Source organism: Vanellus vanellus, assembly GCF_965231255.1.
Source record: "Vanellus vanellus genome assembly, chromosome: 8".
Taxonomy (NCBI): Eukaryota; Metazoa; Chordata; class Aves; order Charadriiformes; family Charadriidae; genus Vanellus; species Vanellus vanellus.
Genome location: NC_138913.1, coordinates 11,513,152 through 11,532,152, shown reverse-complemented (window position 1 = coordinate 11,532,152; position 19,001 = coordinate 11,513,152). Strand labels below are relative to the sequence as shown.

At 51.7% G+C, this 19,001-nt stretch overlaps 1 protein-coding gene across 3 annotated transcripts in view; it reads right to left on the bottom strand.

The window, feature by feature from the left end:
* ABCC5 (ATP binding cassette subfamily C member 5) overlaps positions 1-2,911 on the bottom strand; it is a 73,797-nt gene extending 70,886 nt beyond the window's left edge. For all 3 annotated transcript variants that reach the window (XR_014269426.1, XM_082486959.1, XM_082486958.1), the window contains exons 1-2: positions 2,879-2,911; positions 1,273-1,447 (exon numbers count right to left, since the gene is read on the bottom strand). Coding sequence is in view for 2 of the 3 variants with exons in the window: in XM_082486959.1 (XP_082343085.1) it covers positions 1,273-1,401 (129 nt within the window). In the remaining variant the exon portion in view is untranslated. The remainder of the gene's footprint in view (positions 1-1,272; positions 1,448-2,878) is intronic.
* Between the last annotated feature and the right edge of the window lie 16,090 nt (positions 2,912-19,001).

Below are 19,001 nucleotides of genomic sequence, written 5' to 3'. Positions count from 1 at the left end.
TAGTCTGCTGAGTCATAGAGCCTGTAGGGACAATGGGAGCTGCAGGGCCCGCAAGTGCAAGCCGCACTCAGCCTGCGGCACAGCACATCACTCCAATCTCAAAAAACAGCAGTGCAGCACTGTTAGCCCACATAAAAACACCTGGGAAAACCCTTTAAGGCCCAGTGAAACAAGGTAAGCCTTATCTGAAGTACACAGTATCTCAGTGTCCAGTATAATACAGCAAAACTTAAGCCTTTTAAAAAGCAGTCTTCACAATTCTTCCATACAAATACAGCGAGTTCCCCCATTTCCAACCTTCTTGCACCAGGCCTGGCACAGGTAATCTACATAGCACACCCAGCACCACATTTGCAAACACCTTGTCATTAAAAAAAAACAAAAAAAAACTCAGACATAGGCAATATTAACCTCATTTGTTTGGCTTCAGAACGTTCTACATTAGCGTTTTAGGAAAGGTTAAGGACAGGTAAAAAAAATATTTCAGTGTTAGTATTCAGAGCAGCTAGTATTTTTAATCTTCAACTGGCACAGGTTATTAGTTTCAGACCATATCTCTCACCAGTGTGGGTGTTTCCATTTATCTGAACACTTTTGCCCTATAGCACTTGGTATATGCACTCTTTTCAGTGAAAACAAGCTCTAAAAAAAACGGAAGCTCAGAACAATGACATGCAATCTCTAAGCCAGTGGTTACTTCAAGACACAGCTCTCAAATTAAACTAGAGGCAATTATGATTGTACCTCACCATGTTAAATACACAGATGCACAAGAAACAGTATTCAATACAAATTACTTCTGAGGGAAAAAAGTAAAAGTCTTGATACTAGAACAAGCTAGACATCTGCTTTAGAAAATTAATCCTTGAGAAAAACATGGCATGATTAAGAGTTTTTTCAGCTGCCTACACTGAATGGTGCATGATTTGTGCTGAGCTCTTCACTGTTCTTATTTGGTTGTAATGATTCTCTTAAGTACAAAAGCTTAAAATATTTCCTGGATTCACACTGATATCTGAATACTAGAAAAAAGTCTATTTCATTCAAATGTTACTAAAGTCACATTTAAAAGCAAAAAATACTTACTAAGTGCTCAGACTTGTTACTAAGATAACTATAGTACCCCTTGGAATGACCTCTTCAAACAGAAGGGAATATTCATTATTGACCTTCAATGCAGCGAATCTATATAGAGCTGGCACAGCAAAAGGGCTGCTGCGGAGCGTGACTTAAGTACATACTGCAACACAAGCAATGAAAAAATAAACTGACCTTATGTTTAGCATGCTGAAATTTGGACCCTTCCTGCTCTTCATGTTGCACAGAATTGGCTCTCTCCCTCACACTTCTATACCCAGGACTGGGTATAATGTACTCTTTTCCTATGTCGATGTCTTTCATCTTCTGTAAACGCCAGGGCTTACACGTGTATTTTCACCTCGGATATCTGAAAAATAATTAAATTTCACTTCATTATATGCTATGCCCAACACACCAGTTACTTCCAGTCAACTATTTTTTTAAGTTTATTTTTGAATTAAAAAATCAGAAAGCAATTGCAGAAGTTTTATTGCGACAGGACTTTAATAATGTGACTTTGGAAACCCATGCAAGACTAACTTCTTCTGAACTAGTTTAAACATACCCTGAGGTTCCAATGATTCTCAATGCACCAGAGTAGTGTCATATTTCTTTCCTCAAAACCCCGAGATACAATTTGACAGATTAAAGTAATACCTATGGTGTTTAGTTGAAACCTTGAGAAACTTGACTTGGTAGATCAAAACCCTGAAATCTTTTGTTAGTGTTTAAAGCTGCACATACCCAACAACTCACCAGTACAAAGTTTTGCAGAACTGATCTCTCTAGAGGTATCACATGACAAAATTAGTCATTCCACACACGCTCTACAGAAAAATACATTCATTCTCTATACCATTGTTCACTTACTCCATAGGCTTGAGTTATCATTAAGTATGAACACACAGAGGAAGGAATCATACCTTCAACACTGCAGGTTTTCCCTCAACCTACCAAACTGCACTGTAAGGTCAGAAGGAGAACCAGAGTCCCGAAAAGAAAATCACCTCCCACTGCAAGACTTTGTTTTATAACTCCACTTTCTCGCATTCCATCATTTGCCTTAAACTAACACGACGGCAGAAACCTGATTAAGTTACATTACTTAGGATCTGCATCAGCAGCTCTGGCTTGGTGCACTGGGCTGCCGCCTCTCTGCCGCCTGCAGCACCGGCCTCCCTCCCCCACCGGCGGGCACAAGCCCCCTCCAGCCCCAGCTCACCGGCCGCCCCCCCCGGGGCCGCATGTGTCAGCGCCGGGCGGGGATGCTGCAGACCAGCAGCATGCCCCGGGGCTGCTGCACCCTGCTGGCTCTGCGCCCCTCCTGCAACAGGGATGCCAGCCAGCCCCCCCCGACCTGCCACCCCACTAGCAACCCCGGGGGGCGGGGGGCGACGGGGTCTCCCCACTGCCCCTATTTCCCTCCGCCTTCCCGTGGCTCCGCCGCACCAGAGTAAACAAGAGAAACCCTCCCCACCCAGGGACAGATCCCCCGGCTCCAGGCGGAGTGGGACAGACAGCCACGGCCCTGAGCTGTCGGCGGGAGGGGACACAGCGCAGCCCTCTTCGGGGGTGGGGGCTGCTCGACCGGCCTCCTCACAGAAAAGGGCGGGGGGGGGGGGGGGGGGGGGGGGGGGAAGGGGATGCGGGGGCGGCAAAGCCGCCTCCTCAGCCGCACAGCGGCCCCCTCACTCCCACAAAGGGTCGCGTCGCTTCCCACTCCCCTACCTCAGCACCCGCCCCCGGTAAACGGGCGGGACGCCCCCCGCCCCCCGCCCCCGCCCCCGCCCCCGCTCACCTCCACCCGGCGACTAGCCCCGCTGCAGCTTCTCCACTCAGCGGCCGCGAAGCCAAACAACATCCCTTATAGCGGCTCCGGCCTCCCCACTGCGCCTGCGCGGGGCGGAGGAGGGCGGGGACTGCAGCGGCCGTTCCCTCTCGGTGCCCCACGGGAAATGTAGTCCAAACCTCCGAGCGGGCCTCCCACTGGCTGCGGGCACAGGAACTACGTTTCCCAGGAGGCCCCGCGCGGGGCACGGCCGTTTGGCCACCCCTCCCTCTCCCCGCCGTGCTCCGCCCAGTCCCTTCCCGCCGCTCCTGCCGCAGCGTGGGGGGTCTGGAACGTTCGCCGCCGTTCGGCGCGCGCCGCGGGGCAGCAGTGCCGTGCCGTGCCGTGCCGTGCTGTGCCGTGCCGTGCCGTACCGGGCAGCGCGCGCAATGCCAATGCAGTGCGGCTGCAACGTGTGTCGCAACGTATCGCAACGGGAGGCGGTGCAGCGCGGGGAGGAGGGGGCGAGGAGGAGGACACCGCTCCCTGCTCGGACGGCAGCACGCACAGCCGGGCTGGGGGAGGCGGGGGGCGGGGACGAGCGGCGTCTCGGTGTGTCCGGTCCCGTCCCGCCCTGTGGCGGGTCCCGGCAGCGGGAGGTGCCACGGGACGCTGCCGGTTCACTGCGGCGGTCGGGGCTGGCGGCCGGAGCAGGAGGAGCGGCGGGTCCTCGGTCGCACCCGCCCGCCCAGCCGGCGGGGACGCGCACCGGGCGGTCACTTGCCGCCGGTTATTTACAGCCTCTCGGCCGGGGAAAGTGCGGCTGTGCCCTTATCTGGGGCTTAACCTTCACCGCAGCTGGGGTTAGTCCAAGGCGGCTGTGTCACCCCTCGGCCACAGGCCCGCCGTGCTCTTTGCCATAAGCCGGCCCCGGAGTGGGACACGGGGGGGCGAGGGAAGCCCCTGCTGTCCCCCTCTGAAGGGATTCGGAGCGGCCAAAGGGACTGTGAACTTGGCCCAAGGGCTTTGCCGGTCAAGCTGTGCCTAGCGAAAGGGACGGAGCAGGCGGGAGGGAAGCGGCGGCTGCGTGTCCCTGTGCGGCGGTGGTGGAGGGGCAGCGATGGCCCCGCTCCCCCCGGTGCAGCCCGACACAGGAGATCCAGCCGCGGGGAAGTGAGTGAAGGAGGAGACGGACACAGCTGCGTTTCCTCTCACAAAGGGCTATAAATATCCTTGAGAAACCCTGAGCTGTATCTTCTCCCCGCTGTGTTTAAATACCCTGTCCTCGTGTGACATCTTTCCACCAGCCAAATTTGGCTGATGTATCATTTAAGTGGTTTATATAAGAAGTGCCTGTTTGCACCACAGTCCCTGCTCTCCTGTCAGGAATGTTTGTGAGAGTCAATTTGATAGGAAAGCTGAAATAAACTCAGGTAAATATGGGAGATGGGAATCTGGAAGTAAAACTGGACCCAGAATATTCCTTCAAAGCCCACAGGCCAGCAGTACAGGTAAAACATGTCACCATGCAAGCAACAGTTCAAGGACACACTTAAGGTGCCAGAGAATCCTTTCAGAGCTCCCTGACACATCCTGCGGCACTCCAGCTCCATTTCTGGCAAAAATAAGAATCGGCTCCATTGCAGGTGCTGTGACATTTGGGGACAGGAGAGCTGACAGACTGACGCGCAGAAGCAGAGCCCTTCCCACAGTACGGCAGCTGAGAGCACGCGTGGCTGCTGGGTTTTTCTGCAGGCAGTTCCCCAGGATTCACAATCAGGCAATTTCAGATTGGTTTGGCTGAGATTGTGTTGGGAAAGGAGCTGCACGGTGCACTTCGTGCTTTATAAATGCTGTTTCCCAGCAAAAAGTGTATTTGAAGACAGAAGCCAGGAAGCAATTCAGAGTAAGTTTCTGAGCACGTATTAAGCAGACCTTTGTCTGCACCAAACACTGGAGTGTAGGGGTAAATAGATGTGCAGTTACTGAGCAAGGCATTCAAACAGTATAACCAGAAAGGACAAAGTGTAAATGATGGAGAGTATTAAACTGTGTTAAAGCTTCAAGGTGAATCACTTTTATGGTATTTCAGGGTGTAGACCTGAAATTGTTCTGACTGTGAGCGTGTCTTTGGCCCCTGGGCTGTGAAGGCAACCAGAGCTGCTTTTCAGAGGGAGCTGGCTGGTTTGGGGCTGAAGACATGCTGAAGCCCAAAACCTCTGCATCATGTGCCTAGAGGGGAAGGAGAACATGAACCTCCATTATGCCAAAGTGGTTGAAAAATTTTAGGGAAGATGAGCAGAGAGTGTTGTTTAAGCGAAGGGAGCCAGGACTCTGCCCACACTTGTTCTGTCCTCTATTTCTCCAGTGCTGGAGAAGATCTGAGAGTAAAAGGGACAGCATGAGTGCTAGTAGAAAACTATGCTGGTAAATAATGATGTGTACACTCAGCCTAGCTCTGGGCAATGGGCCGGCAGCAGCAGAAGCAGTGTTTTCACACCTGTGGTCCTGTGTGTGTATGTACTCCCTCAGGATGATGGTGGGAGGAAAATGCTTATGTAGGCATAACCCACTTTTAAGTGTGTCACAAGTCTCCTCCAGCATTTGTTCTAAAGGATATAAATGTACGGGTGCTACCAACCAGAGGAGTTCTGTCTTTAGCTCCAATGGCAGCAGCTAATGCTTTTAGTGCTGCAAGTCCTGGATTCATCCCTACGGGATGACAGCTCTTACATAAAGAAGGCCTGTGCAGTGTTAAAACTTGCCCTGATTCAAGATCTGGGATTTGCCGTAATCAGCCCTGACTGCAGCAAGAAAAGCACGGCCAGACCAAAGAGCCAGCGGCAGCTTCAAAGCCCAGGCCTGCAGCCATGTGGGTGAGGAAGCAACACCTGACAATTAGTTTTCTTAGAGGTGTACAGCATCTGCTCCCACAGACCCCAAAACAAACATCAGCAACAAATTTCAAGCAATGCTTGAAGCAAACTGACTTGAGCCATTGAATCTGGTGGTGGATCATGGCCAGGAAAACCAAGGCTCAGTTTGTGGGAGTGATAGTCTTTATTTATCCAACTCTCCTACCATGGCTTTCCCCGTAGGATCTGAGGACCTGCTTCTGCCTCCTGGGGAATATGGAGCACATGATGCCCAGGTGACTTAACTGATCTGAATCTTGGACAGAAACAAAGAGATGTCCTTTCAGGAGATCTTCTGAGCTTCAGGAGCATTGCAGCGCTAGTTTGGGTTCACAGCACTGTGATTAAGACCAGAATCTCAGCCACACAAAACCCTGTTACACATATGACTGCGAAGCAAAGTTACTTGTGTGCCGATGGGATCCAAATGCCTGGCAAGCCCAGAAGATGCTGGCTGCACAGGTGGGGTGGGGGAGCAATGGGGTGGTGCAGTCACCATTTTACTGCTGGCAAATAATTGCAATGAGGCACTAGAACGAAACAGCTTTTCTCTTTGCCCTGAAGGAAAAGATATCCCCCAAAGAAGCAGCAAGATGTGATTGGTCTGATGTCCGTGGAGACATGTGGAATACCAGGAGGTGCCTTGGGCCAACAGGAGTGGAGAGCTGTGACTTCAGGCTTGCCACCACCCAGCACCTCCTTCCAGATTTGTGGGCTCTGCAAGACTGCCTGTGGAACACAACGTGCTTCAGTCAGTGGATGGTGCTTGAGGAGGCATCTTCCTTTGACACGTATCCAGACACCCCTGTGGAGAGCTGTTCTTCCCTCTCTCCCCAAATCTCCTTTCCTACGTACCTCCTACGCAGAGGACATCTTACCCTTCTTACCCTTCCCCGCTGGGATGCTTGGTCCTGGCTGCTGAGGCTTGCATTTTCGGCACGATCTTCCTGGGTTCGGTCCCTCCTGATGAGCATGCTGACAGTTGTTATGCATGCTGGTGCTTTTTTACTCTCTCGTTGATCAGAGCTCTCAGCCATGAAGTGCAGAACTCAGAAATTAATTGGACAGCTCAAGTAAAAGTCCCATGACCTCAAATTTAGCCTGCAGCACTGCAAACCGTAACAAGTCCAGAAATAGGGAGGTCTGGAGAGACTGCATTCATCAGCTTGTTCCTGATTCTCTATCCCTGTGCAGTGAACGATCTTTTATTGTCCATCATTTCCAGGTCTCCCTCCCACACACAGCCTATTAGTTCAGGACTTTGAGATCTCAGAGCAGACCGAAAGATTTCCTATTGCAGTACAGCTACTGCAAATCACTTTTCTGGAAAGCAATAATTTAGCCTCAGCTGGGTCATATTTGTCTTTCCTACAAACCGCCAACACATGTGGGCAGCTTGGCAGACTGAAACAAGCCTCAGGTAGGTACAGGTTGTCTAAAATGGAGAACGGAGAGATATCACTACTTATTTTCCTTTGTATCTTATATCCACCTTCACAGTTTAAGAGGAAGAGGAAAATATTTGTGGCAAAAGCATCAACAAGAAGATCACTGAGGACAGTCATTCTTAGTCCATCATCCTTAAGCTCCAGAGTTAACATCCCATTGAGGAGATGGGGAGGAGGGCAGGAGCCAATGTGCTACTTGTAGCAGGGCTGTCAGGGACTGCTGTGCCTTCCTCAGCCATTCCCCTCTTAAATCTCACTAGCATACAAACTATTTCGGGGCATCGGTGGGCTGGATTTGTCACGTGAAAACCACAGTCCAGTTTCCTCCAAACGAAGATGTTAATGATCAGCAATAACGTTGTTGCATAATAGCTCATTACTTGTTATAGCAAGAAATGGGTATGGTTGCTTTTAGTTTACGAGAAGTTATGGTATCTAATAGATTTGGTCATGGCTTGTAGTGAAGAATAAGAAGAATCACAAATATTCCCTGGACATATTTAGTGCTGCTAATGCCCGAGTCTTCCTAAAAATCCTGCTGCTATGTGTGGGGTCTGGGGAGGCTTGTGACAGCAGCCCTCCGAACTGCCTGCAGCAACACCAGGTTAGACGTGCCTGTCCATGCCGCACCAAGCGTCTCTCTGCCTGCTGGACCACAGGTGCTTGTCCACAAGACTATGCACACACCACCATACGAGCTTTGTGCCTACCTGGGTCCATCCAAACCCGCAGCATGGGGCTAAAAACCTCCCCATGTGAACTGGGTACCAAAACCTTCTCTCCATCCCAGTCACAGCTGCACAGAAAGTGATTAGCAGGGTCAGAATGTGAAAGACTTGGTGCCATGAGCCAACCATCTCATGGAACTCAGCACTTTCCATGTGGCTACTCTGATTTTCAAGGCACATGGAGCACGGGACCTTGTGGGATGCTCAAGACCTAAGCAACACCCCAGGGACCCCTCGCTTTGTACCATGGACCCTCTCCGAGCTCCGACCTTTTCATTGCTGCAGTCTCATTGTGCTTGCAGCTCTGCAAATGACTCATTCAGACATTCAAGTCCATGCGCTTTATGTTGCTTCAGCGCTGAACAATCTGTGTGGCAGATCAGAAACTGGGGGGAGTGGAGGCCGGCTCACACAACGCAGCGGGGAGCGGTGATTTCCTCACCCTTCCCCTGGGAAAATACAGAAAAAGGATGTGGTGGACCTAGAGAAAAGATGACTCTTTCCCTTTCCTCCTGGCCTGTTTTAGGCAGGAGTTCATTAATATCTTAATACACCTGTGCATTCGGCTTTCCTGGAAACGGACTGCGCTTGCTTGATGTTTGTGCAAAACAGTTAGCAGTGTGGGCGTTCACGGTGATCGTGTTTCAGAGGATAAGGCTCCTAGTCTGATCCAGGCAGAGGTACTGCTCCAGAATACAGCAGTACCACCATCACCATCCCTTCAGTTCATGTGGGAGGGTGAACCTTCCTAGCCAAGCTAACGGCATTTTACTCTCATTCTCAAAAGCTTCCACAAATAGCCATGCTTTTGTAACACATGCCTTTCAGTGCTATTTTATACTTTTTTTAGGTTTTGATCATCCTGCCCTATTTCTGCAGCATTTATGCTTGTCAGCGCGCAGAAGTAAAAGGTGCAATACTGCGCTGTACCACACAAATTAAATTTGGTTTGTAATTCATCATTCAGGTTGGGAGGAGTGAGCATGGAAAAAGCGCACCATCTTGTCCGTATGCTGCTTTCTTTGGGCTTTGGGAGAGTGGGATACAAGTAACACCCTCCAACACAATTATCAGCAACTAAGTCAAAACTGTTTTTTTCTTACTGGGAAAAGCCAGAAGCTCTCAAAGGTGTTGCAGCATTTAAAGTGCAATCCAGCGCAGAAAACAAGTTCAACGCAGTACATCTCTAGAATGATGGTTTGATCTTTGTTCTATAAACCCGATGATTCAGACGACAAGATCAATTCAAGGGCAAAGCACTGCCCAGAGACCAGGCGCGGGTGCAGACCTGTGCACAGCTTGCACCACACCCATGGTTAATGAGTGATCAGTACCAATCTGCAGCAGGGGTCGAGCTGGAGGCTGCCTGCTCTCATTGGCACAGCAGACCCCAGGCTTGGCTGTGTTGTAAGGGCGGTTATTTCATGAAGTTAGTGGAAAGGCCAAACAGTGCTTCAATAAAAAAGCTGGAGGTGTGTCTGGATGAGTGTTAATGAGCTGGGATGCATCCCAGCTATACCACTCTGCCTTTGGGAGTTACCTCCTTGTAGCTATTCCCCATAGTCAGCAGATGTGGAGTAGTGGCTTTGGTTAGTCTGCAGCACTAAAAATGTGGGGAGAAACTCCTCTACCACCTCCCTGAGAGCAGTCCAGGATTGTCCCTGAGCCAGAGCTTGGGGAAGGGAGCTTGGAGAGGACAACGGCCACCTCAGAGTGGTGTGTTCAGCTCAGGCTGTTTTTCAGGAGCTGGTCAGGGCTGGCCAAGCAGCCGTGGCCGGAGCTGCACTGGACGCAGGCTGCGGCGAGGGAACTGGTTTAAACCTCACAAAACCCGGAGGCGCTGGCCAGGGCATGACGCAGCATGACCTTCCCATCGGCTCCCAGGGACACGGTCACAGCCCGCTGCCAGGGCAAGGCACGCTCTGTCCCCTTCTCTCCTGCCTCTGCGAAAGCTGTGGACTCGCTGAGATGAGGGTGTCACTGCTGCCAGCTGTGTGGAAACAGCAGAGACGGATGCAGCAGTGAGGTTTCTCGGCTGGCCTCTGTTGGGATGTGGTTTTCTTACAGCCAACTGCTTTCTTACAGTGGCTGTGCAGGGCCCACTTGATGGGGACCATCAGGAAGTGCCGTGGAAAAACGACGTGTGGATGCAGCCGTGACAACCCTGTGTTAACCGTGCAAAGAGCTCCCTCCTGCTGCTCTCCCTGCCAGCACCCACAATGCTGCCGCTCTCCCAAGCAGCTCCTGGTGCACAAGGTGCATATCAGGCACGGGCAAGCACCACTTCGATCTTCCATCAGATGATGGACTTGCCATTAGCCATGTCTTCCCTCCCGTTCCCTCAAATCCTCCCCATTTCCTACATCCGTTGTGAAGTGACCCTGCCATCATCCACAAAAGGTCTTGGTGATGCTGCGTAGCAGTGACATCCGACACCTTCTTCTGCTGCTCTCTCCTCCCCTGGGACAAGGTTCATGGGTGCCATTAGCTCTCTCACCACCTGCTCTCATCCTCTCTGGAGATGCCTGTTGACAATAGCTCACTGGTCATTACGTACTTCACATCTGTGCCAGCCACGCTCCTGGGAAGATGGGATGTTTCCCCGGTGCCTGGCAGTGGGTCCATCAGAAAGGCAACGCTTCAGAGACTGCCACTATCACTGGAGTCAAGGTCTCTATTTCCCCACGTGTTCTCAAGCCCTTGGGCTTTTCCACAATGCATCCTCTGCCCTCCAACCTAGCACATGCTACCGGGGAACCGCCAGCCTCCATTTACCCTGGTGCTCCTGAGCATCCCTCTGAGGTACATGGGGAGGATGACCCAGCCCCAGTGAGCACACAGCAAGCAGCCTGTGGGGAGAGGAGCTTTCTGTCCCATTAGAAACACCACAAGCAGCATGAACAAAAAGGGCTTCAAAAAAAGGAGAAAAATAATTAAAAATGCTGGGAGCCCCTGGCGGTGCCTGGAATCCCATGTGGCGGAGAAAAGGCTGTCTGGGATGCCAGTTTTGGAGCTCGCCAGTGTGATCAGCCAGTTTTAGAAGCAAATGAGGACAGCCAAGGTCAGAGAGTGTTGGGCCTCTGGGATTGTCACTGTGCAGCTGAAAACTGGGAAAAAGGGGAAGCTGCAAGTCAAACACAGCTCTGTCCTTGTCACTGCAGCTGGGGCTGGGGCTGTCCTGGGTCCCGGGGTGGCCAGTCCCAGGGGTCGGTCCTGCTGCACACAGGGGTGATGGGGGCCAGGAGCTGTTTTTTGGAGACTCCTCCTTGGGGTCACAGGGGAAGGCATCAGCTGTGTGTCCAGACAGCAAGGGGATGGGAACTCAAGGCAGCAGTGAGTAATTAGGAGGGCTTGGGGAGACTTGCTCTGCTCTGTTGCTAGGGGACAAAGCAGCAGAGACCGTTGTCTCCTGTTTTCTCCCCCAGGGAAGAGCAGGACTGGTTTCCTGGGGGCTTCTGAGACAGCATCTTGTGCATCTTGTTTTGCTGAGCTAATTGCTTTTGCTTCCTGGGGAAGCTCTGCCTGAGCACCAGCAGCTATGCTGCAACACCACCACAACACCCAGGTGCCCGTGTCCTCGGGAGCCCTGCACTCCCCTCCATGCATTGCTAACACCCCCCAACCTCCCTGGGCTCTCTGTGGGACTGGCACAGTTAATGGCGGGTAAGCACATGTGTCCTGGGGGACTCATGGCCCCCAGGTGATGGACTAGAGCCACAGTGCAAGGAGGATGGGTCTCGGTCTGGGTGGCTGTGGCAGTCGTTCATATCTCCTCTCATTGCATCAACCGGTGGGATCACAGAGACCGCCATTGTGGGACACCAAAAAGTTTGGGACAAAGCCTAGGGAACAGCCTGGTTAGCTAAGGCTAACCAGCAGTGAAGATGTGCCCCAAAACGAAATACTGATCAGTCTGAAACCTTGAGGCTGTTTGTTAAGGCTACAGAAATCCCCGAACAGGAAAGCATATATCTGGAGCGGGTTTGCTTTGCCATGTCACGTGCCTGTCCCATGCTCTGCAGACTGGGGGAAGTCCTCCAGCTGTTCCTGAGCCACTAACAGGAAAAGCCTGGTGTGTAATTGTGACTTAGTCTGGTCAACTGGAAACAAAGCTCTCTGGCTGCTGCATGCTGCTCTTCATCGCAATGGGGAATGACAGGAATCTTCCCAGCCATGGCTGCAGAGATGAGGCCAGTGCTCGAGGAGTGGGAAGCAGCTCTAGGATCTGAAGCCTGGTTAACACAAATCACAGCCCCACAGCGCTTAGAATAACAAACCCAGCCTAATACTGATAACAAAGAATGGCCCAACCTCCAGACCCCCCATGCCCTCTCCCCAGGACTGGGCATGCAGCACGTGGGAGATGTGGGTCCAGAAGCATCAGGACCTCCAGCATGTGGTTACAGGATAGGAGCAGGGTGACCGTGCTCATTTCCTGGGGTGGTCACCAGCTTGTTCTGTGACCACAACTGTGTCACATCTCCCACTCGTGGCTCAGTTCCTCCTCCTAAAAAATGCATGACTGCTGGAAACTGTGTGACAGAGGCAAAGGAGAGTCGCTGTATGAAAAGCAGAGCAAGGTCTCAAACCACTGCTGTGCAAAAGATCCTCCCCATCTGTGAGCAGCATCTGGCTTCCTCTTAAAGACAGAAGATTGAACCAGTTTGAACTAATGGAAAATACCCTGTTCAGACCCAGCTCCTTGTCAAAGCAAGGCACATGTAAGCATCAATCACCAGCTGCTCCTGCTTTGAAAACACAGCAGCTCTTCATGTGGGTGGGAAAAATGAGCTCAAGCATTGCACAGCCTTTGTGAATCCTATTGCTGCCTCCTCTGTCTTTAAAAATGCCAGGGCCTGCTTTCTGCAGTGCACTTACTACAGCTACAGTCTGATACGAATTAAGTCCAACTTTCAATGTTGGTTTGTCACTTTTCTGTTTCCTCAGTGTGTTTGCCATGGTTTGCACAAAGGAATGCACAGAGATAGTTTAAAACACATTTTACTGCAGGCGTTTATCAGATCACACCCTGATGTCCTGTGATTGCAGGCAGAGATACAATTTACATCAAGTTTCTAGCTGAACACCTGCGTCAGCTATAGGTAAGAATATGTCTTGGTGATGTCTCTGTTCAGGGATGTTCCCTCAGCCATCCAGCTGTGTCGGGGAGAGTTGATCCCTGCCTGTGCATTTAGTGCTGCATGCTCTGGACTCTCTTCTTGCATCAGAGCCGAGTTACTACAGCCACAGTGTCTTTGGGCTTACCTTTGCCCTGTTTTGCACTTCACGTCATTGTGGACACCCCTGCAAAGTCCAAGCCAGGTCTTTACACCCAAGAGGCTGTTTGCGTAGCTGCACTGTGGGAATCAGAGCTGTCAGGTTATCTCTAAGGGCCAAGGATCAAAGCTGAGTATTACGATCCTGCTAAGAGTGTTTATTCCCATATATAGTATTAGCACTGCAGCCATGCCTGGAGCCCCCCTTGGGAAGTAGTGCCCCTGTGATGGGGACAGACAGCCCCAGTGGCACTCCAGCCCAGCTCTGACAGCGTGCATCAAGCCTGGCTGGATCAGGAGCTGTCTGAGTTCTGAGGAGGGGGCATATTCCTGCCCCGCGGAGCTAATAATTTCATTTCATCTCAGGTGACTGTATCAAGCAAGAAACAAGTTTGATAACTACAAGGTGGCAGGTATCAAACCTTGTGATTGGTGGTGTCACCAGTGCTTCAGACTGTGGTTGACTGCAAAAGGATGAAAAGAAGTGGAAATAATACATCTGTTTCGGGCACCCAAGCCAGCACTCGAAGAAGAGTGCTGCAGACAAGTAGAGACTGGGAAGCTGCTCCCAGAGACAAGGCATCTCAACTGCTTGTGCCTAATGCACCCACTGATGTGACAGAAAAGTGGTGGGAGCACTGTGATTAATTCCTCAGCATATCTTAGGTATAGACTCTAATCACATGGCTTAGTACTTTGCATTATAACATTATTAATTGGTTTGACTTGGAAGAAACAGAAGAAGGAACCTCTAATCCAAGATTCATTTTTTTTCTGGTTTCCAGTATACTACCTTTTCTTTGGTATCTACTGCAGCTGGAACCAGCAGATCTACGCTACCAGGAAAAAGGTCATTAATCAGCTACTTCCTTCTACTTTTCTGCAACCATGTGCATATTCCAGTTTGAAATATATCCCTGACAAATTAAAAGAAGTGTTGGAAAGAGTCCATGGGAAACATAAGTTCAGTAACCAGATCCGTAGTGCAAAACATCTGTCAAGATAACGTGATCTCTCACCAGCTTTGATGTGATGGAAGGGGGCTGCTGAGTTCCCCTTAGAAAGTTCCCCTTCTTTCTCTTTATTAATTACATTTTAAGGCAGCCCCAACACAAAACTTTTCTAAAACAAAACTCATGCACCCAGCATGAGGAACTGAATGGATCCTTGAAATGGCAGAGCTACTGAATATCACTCAGTTCCCAGCCATGGAAACGTGAAGCCCTTTGGGCTAAGAGCTCTGATAAAGTGCCTTTCCTGCGGCACTCCAGGCTCACAGGGAAGAAAGGGTTAAAGGAAATGTGCCCTCTCCTCTGAACAGGGCCCTTGCAGGAAAGGCAATGATCAGAGCAGTGATAGCTGTACCTTGATCAAAGCTCCCCCTCTGCTTCTGGCAGATCAGGCGGTGGGAAGCAGGGCTGCCTCCTTCCTGAAATGATGCATCTGGTGTCGGCAGCAGGGAGAAGGCAGAGGGATGGACAACTCCTCCTTCAGAATCTCCTCCAGGCAGGGCTGGGACTGCTCCGGGAGGGGATGCTGCAAGAGCCCTTCTCCTCCCCTGGACAAGATGAGGGATGAGGAATAACCCTGCCTTTGCACAGAAGAGGGGAGCAGCCCCATCTCGGGCCAAGGGAGCGGGAACAGAACCATTCCTGCTGACGGCTGCTCTGTGTCCTTGGCATAAGGCCCCCGGGTGGGACGGAGCGGATGGATGGGCTGGAGCCAGCTAGGGAGCTCTCGAAATGAAGCCCTGGGTCAGAGAGTGGCCAGCCATCCTTCTCCCAGGTATTTTCCCTGGCTGTTTAGAGCCAGGGAATTCCCTCCTCGATGCTGGCAGCCCTGACTTGGCACCAGTGGGTTCCCTTCTCGTGATGCAGGGGACACCAGGTCCTGTCCCTGTAACCCTCTGCCACATGGCATTCCCCTGCCCACATTTCCCCAGTCCCAAGGTTGCGGTTACCCAGACCACATCTTGCTCAGCCCTTTGTCTTTCCAAAGGAGACGTCTTTTTCTGTCTGGCTCAGCCCACGGATCCCTTCCTAGCAGACCCTGTTTATTACTGCAGCATGAGCCTCACATACCTGCTTGGGATGGACTGTTACCAGCTTCTCCTGCTACAGGAATCCACATGGATCAGAGCTGGAAAAGGGTTAGCTGGGAAAAAAGGAAGCAGCCCTGGCACCTCCCTGCCTTGTGCACCGCTGAACTGGGAAAAAGGATCTGATCTGCTTGCGGGCTGCCGTCTCATTTCACGTGGCTCAGTGCAGAGCCAAACAGGAGCGCAAAGGTGAGGGTAAACCCTGGACTAACACAGGCTCTGAAGGCCAGGGACCCCAGGGAGGGAGGTGTTACCAGTGTAGCAGTGGTGCAAAGTTGTATGTGAATAAGGAACATAGAAAGGGCAGGGGAAGTATTAGTCTGCAGACTGACGAGCCTTGCTCAGGGAGAAAGTGATCTCCTGGGTGTTTATGCTCAGGCACTCCCCCATGTGACTGGGAGTGCTGGTTCCGGTGACTGGTCCAGCACTGTCCCCGATGGGAAATGTGTTTCGCTCTTCAGACTTGAGTGGCTTCTGGGGTCATGCGGGGTGGCTGCCTCCAGGGGCTGCCTGTCCCCTGGGCCGGAGCACATGCCAAGCCCAGATGGCCGCTGACTCATTTCCCACCCCCGGGCAGGGTGTCCTCGCTGAGGAGCCTGCGCCTGCCATGCTTAAAGCCTCATCAGTCTCTGTGGCCAGAGATGAATCAGCAAAGGATGGAGCCAGAGCGTGAGCAGTGATAGCAGAAGCATGATAGCACACCCATGCCCCCACATCTACACCATGGTTACCTGGGCGAGACCATGTCTGTTAGCTGGACATGAGCACCGTTGCTCTGGGGCTGGTGTTTCTCCTCAGAAGAGCAGCTGGTGAGGGATGATGGAAGCAGTGTCCTCAAAGATGCATCCCATCACACAGACTTCACTCAAGAGCTATCTAAGGAGTCTGGAAGTAGCTGTTGTTTGCTGAAGCCATGGGGAGAGAGCAAAACCATTGCATGGGGGAGAAACTGGAGCAAAGCTTGTAAAGGGCTGGAAACTGAACTAAAATATCCAGGGCAATACAGCCTACAGCCCAGACTGTGCCTGTGAGGGGAGAGCCTGGGACCAGGAAAAGCTCCGGGGAAGAAGTAAATTAGAGAGAACTTTACTCTGGGATTTAGCTGTGCTTTTGCTGCCTCTCCTCTCATTTCATGTTCCTGAGCTCCAGGCAGGACAGGTCAGCGGCAGACAGACTGTCCACATGGATGTCCCTTCTCTAAGCAGTGGGGCACTTCTGCTGTCTCCTGTTCCCTCAAGGAGACCTGTGCCACCCATGGGGAACCTGCTCAGCTTGGCATAGCTGCATGGTACCCAGCGGCATGGCTTGAGCATCCACCAGCATCGCCCCCCTGCTGCACTCTGCTCACCGTGAATGCTCTGCTCCTTGCAATGTGACCTCCCCCAGACCCATCTCCATATTCTGGCAGCTGGGGAGGTGCTGGTGCAGCAGCCGCCTGTCTCATTGCACATCCCATCTGGTACGGGGGCAACACGGAACATGGGCAGCTGAGCTATGGAGAGCTGCAACAGCCCAGATCTCAGGCAGCAGTAACGCATTCTCCCTGTTAGAGGGTGAATGATGCTGTGCTCAACATCTTGCTGGTGGAAAGGGGCCACCAGGGAGTTCTGTGAGTGGCACCCCAGGGCAGGTGGAAACCGAGAAGATTGCAGACAAGGCGGCCTTGTGTCTTTGCCTCCCCTTCTCCAGGCTGCCAACCCAGGAGCAGGAGGGTTCCGAGAACAGAGGAAGCCCAGCAGTTCATCTGGCAGAAACCCTCTGCTGAGAAGCACAGAAGAGGCCCAAATGAGCAAAGAGCGGAGGAATAGCCTGTGAGTCAGTGTCCCTGCTGTCAGCTTCGCCAGAGCCCACGGCGAGGGAGGGAGGTGTGAGGCAAAAGGGTCGGGATGCAGAGTCCGTCTGGCTTTCTTGTTTGGTGACTTACTTGTGGTCTGCAGTTTTCTTTTCACCTGCAGGCCTTGGTTTGGTGCTCAGGTAAATCTTGTGTCAGGCACAGAGCCATTCAGGCATGCCGGAGGGCTGGACAACCTGAGCATGTCCTGGCTGTTGCCTATCCCTTCTCCCAGGGGCAAGAGCTCCTCCAAGGGTGCTTGTAGCAGACAGACCCCTCTCTACACCTGGCAAGTGAGCATCAGCCATCCTGGGTAGGCTCAAGACAGCCCCCTGATCCCAGACACCCCTCTACCAGGGTTCATGGCCAGCCTCTGTCACCTCTGACACTGTGTGGGGATAGTCCAAAATAAACCAGGCTCCCTGCCACCATGGCATGGGCCAGGAAGAGCTGAGTTTAGGCACTATTTGCATCCCTGACCTAGAGCTGAGATGACACACACCCCATAGCTCTGCTGAGGCACCCAAGGATGCTTCAAGGACATCAGAGCTGCTGGTCACCAGGCAGGACATGTGAGGGGAATTCAGCCTCATGCTAGGTACATGGATCCTCCATGCAGACCTCCTGTGATCCTCCTCTTTGCTAGTCTTATCACCTTAGGGACCCCCTGACACAGGTCCCACTCAGCCCTGATGAAAGTGGAGCCCCAAAGCCATCTAAAATAGCACCACATCTGGAGCTGTCTGCCAAGGCTCAGAGATGCTTTATGGGCCATTGTAGCAGAAAAAGCCAGGGAGCAACCAAATGCTCAGGGAGGACAACAAACAGAAAAGAGAGAAGGGTTAAAAATGTAGGAACAGGGACTGGGAAGATGCCTCAGAAAGCAGAGCATCCCCACCACACTCATCATTCCCAGAGCTGGTGGATGCTGCCGCATGATGCTGTGTCCAGAGGTATCCAAAGATGAGGGGGAAAAAAGACGCACAGTCTATGGGTCTTCCGACCCCTGTCAGATATTGGGCTTGGTGGACCTCTAGTCTAACCCAGTCCAGCCTCATTTCAAGTTCAGTGAGCTAATTTCAATTTTAAAAGCTCCCCTGGAATTATATTGCTTCCAGAAAATGTTTGGCCTGGGTGCTACTGGCCTGCAAGTCCCCAGTGAAACCGAAGGGAAATGTGTCTGCAAAGCCTGAGGAATATTTATCAGGCTGATTTTGAGTTCAGTTCATTAGCAATTACCTTGATTTGTCTTCCCCTGCTCCTGCCAATTTACCAGGGCACCGTCTTGGAAACTCACCTCATTTGGAGAGAACAGGATGTAATTAGCCAGATAATCTGCTGATTCTCCTGTCAAGCTCTGTGTGCCCAGTCTCAACACGGGCAGTGGCTGTGCAGGCTGGATCAGACCTGATATCTGGTGCTGTTTATGCACTTAGTGCTACATAGGCAGGAAGGAAAATGCTGTCCTGCCCTCAGGCAATGACAAATCTACTTCTTGGATCATTCCTCAAGCTGTAACCCCTGGGCTGAAACCATCTGGGAGCTTTTGTTCCGGGGTTAGCTTCTTTGCCTAGGCAACAGGATTCCCAAGGGTATGCGGATGCCTATTTTTGAAAAGGATGGGGATGATTTATTTCCCTAGGGCAGCTCATTTCTATTTTGTCACTATGTCCATACTTGCTGCTGTTTTCCAAACCACTAGCTAAGGTCAAGCAACTCAGCCACAAGGTGCAGCACAGCAAGGGCTCAGTCACAAGTTACTGGCTGCAGATGGCACCACATAAGCGATGCCTGAACATTTTAACTGGTAAGGGAAATTTCAGGGAATACCCAGTGCTGCAGAGTCTTTCAGGAGAC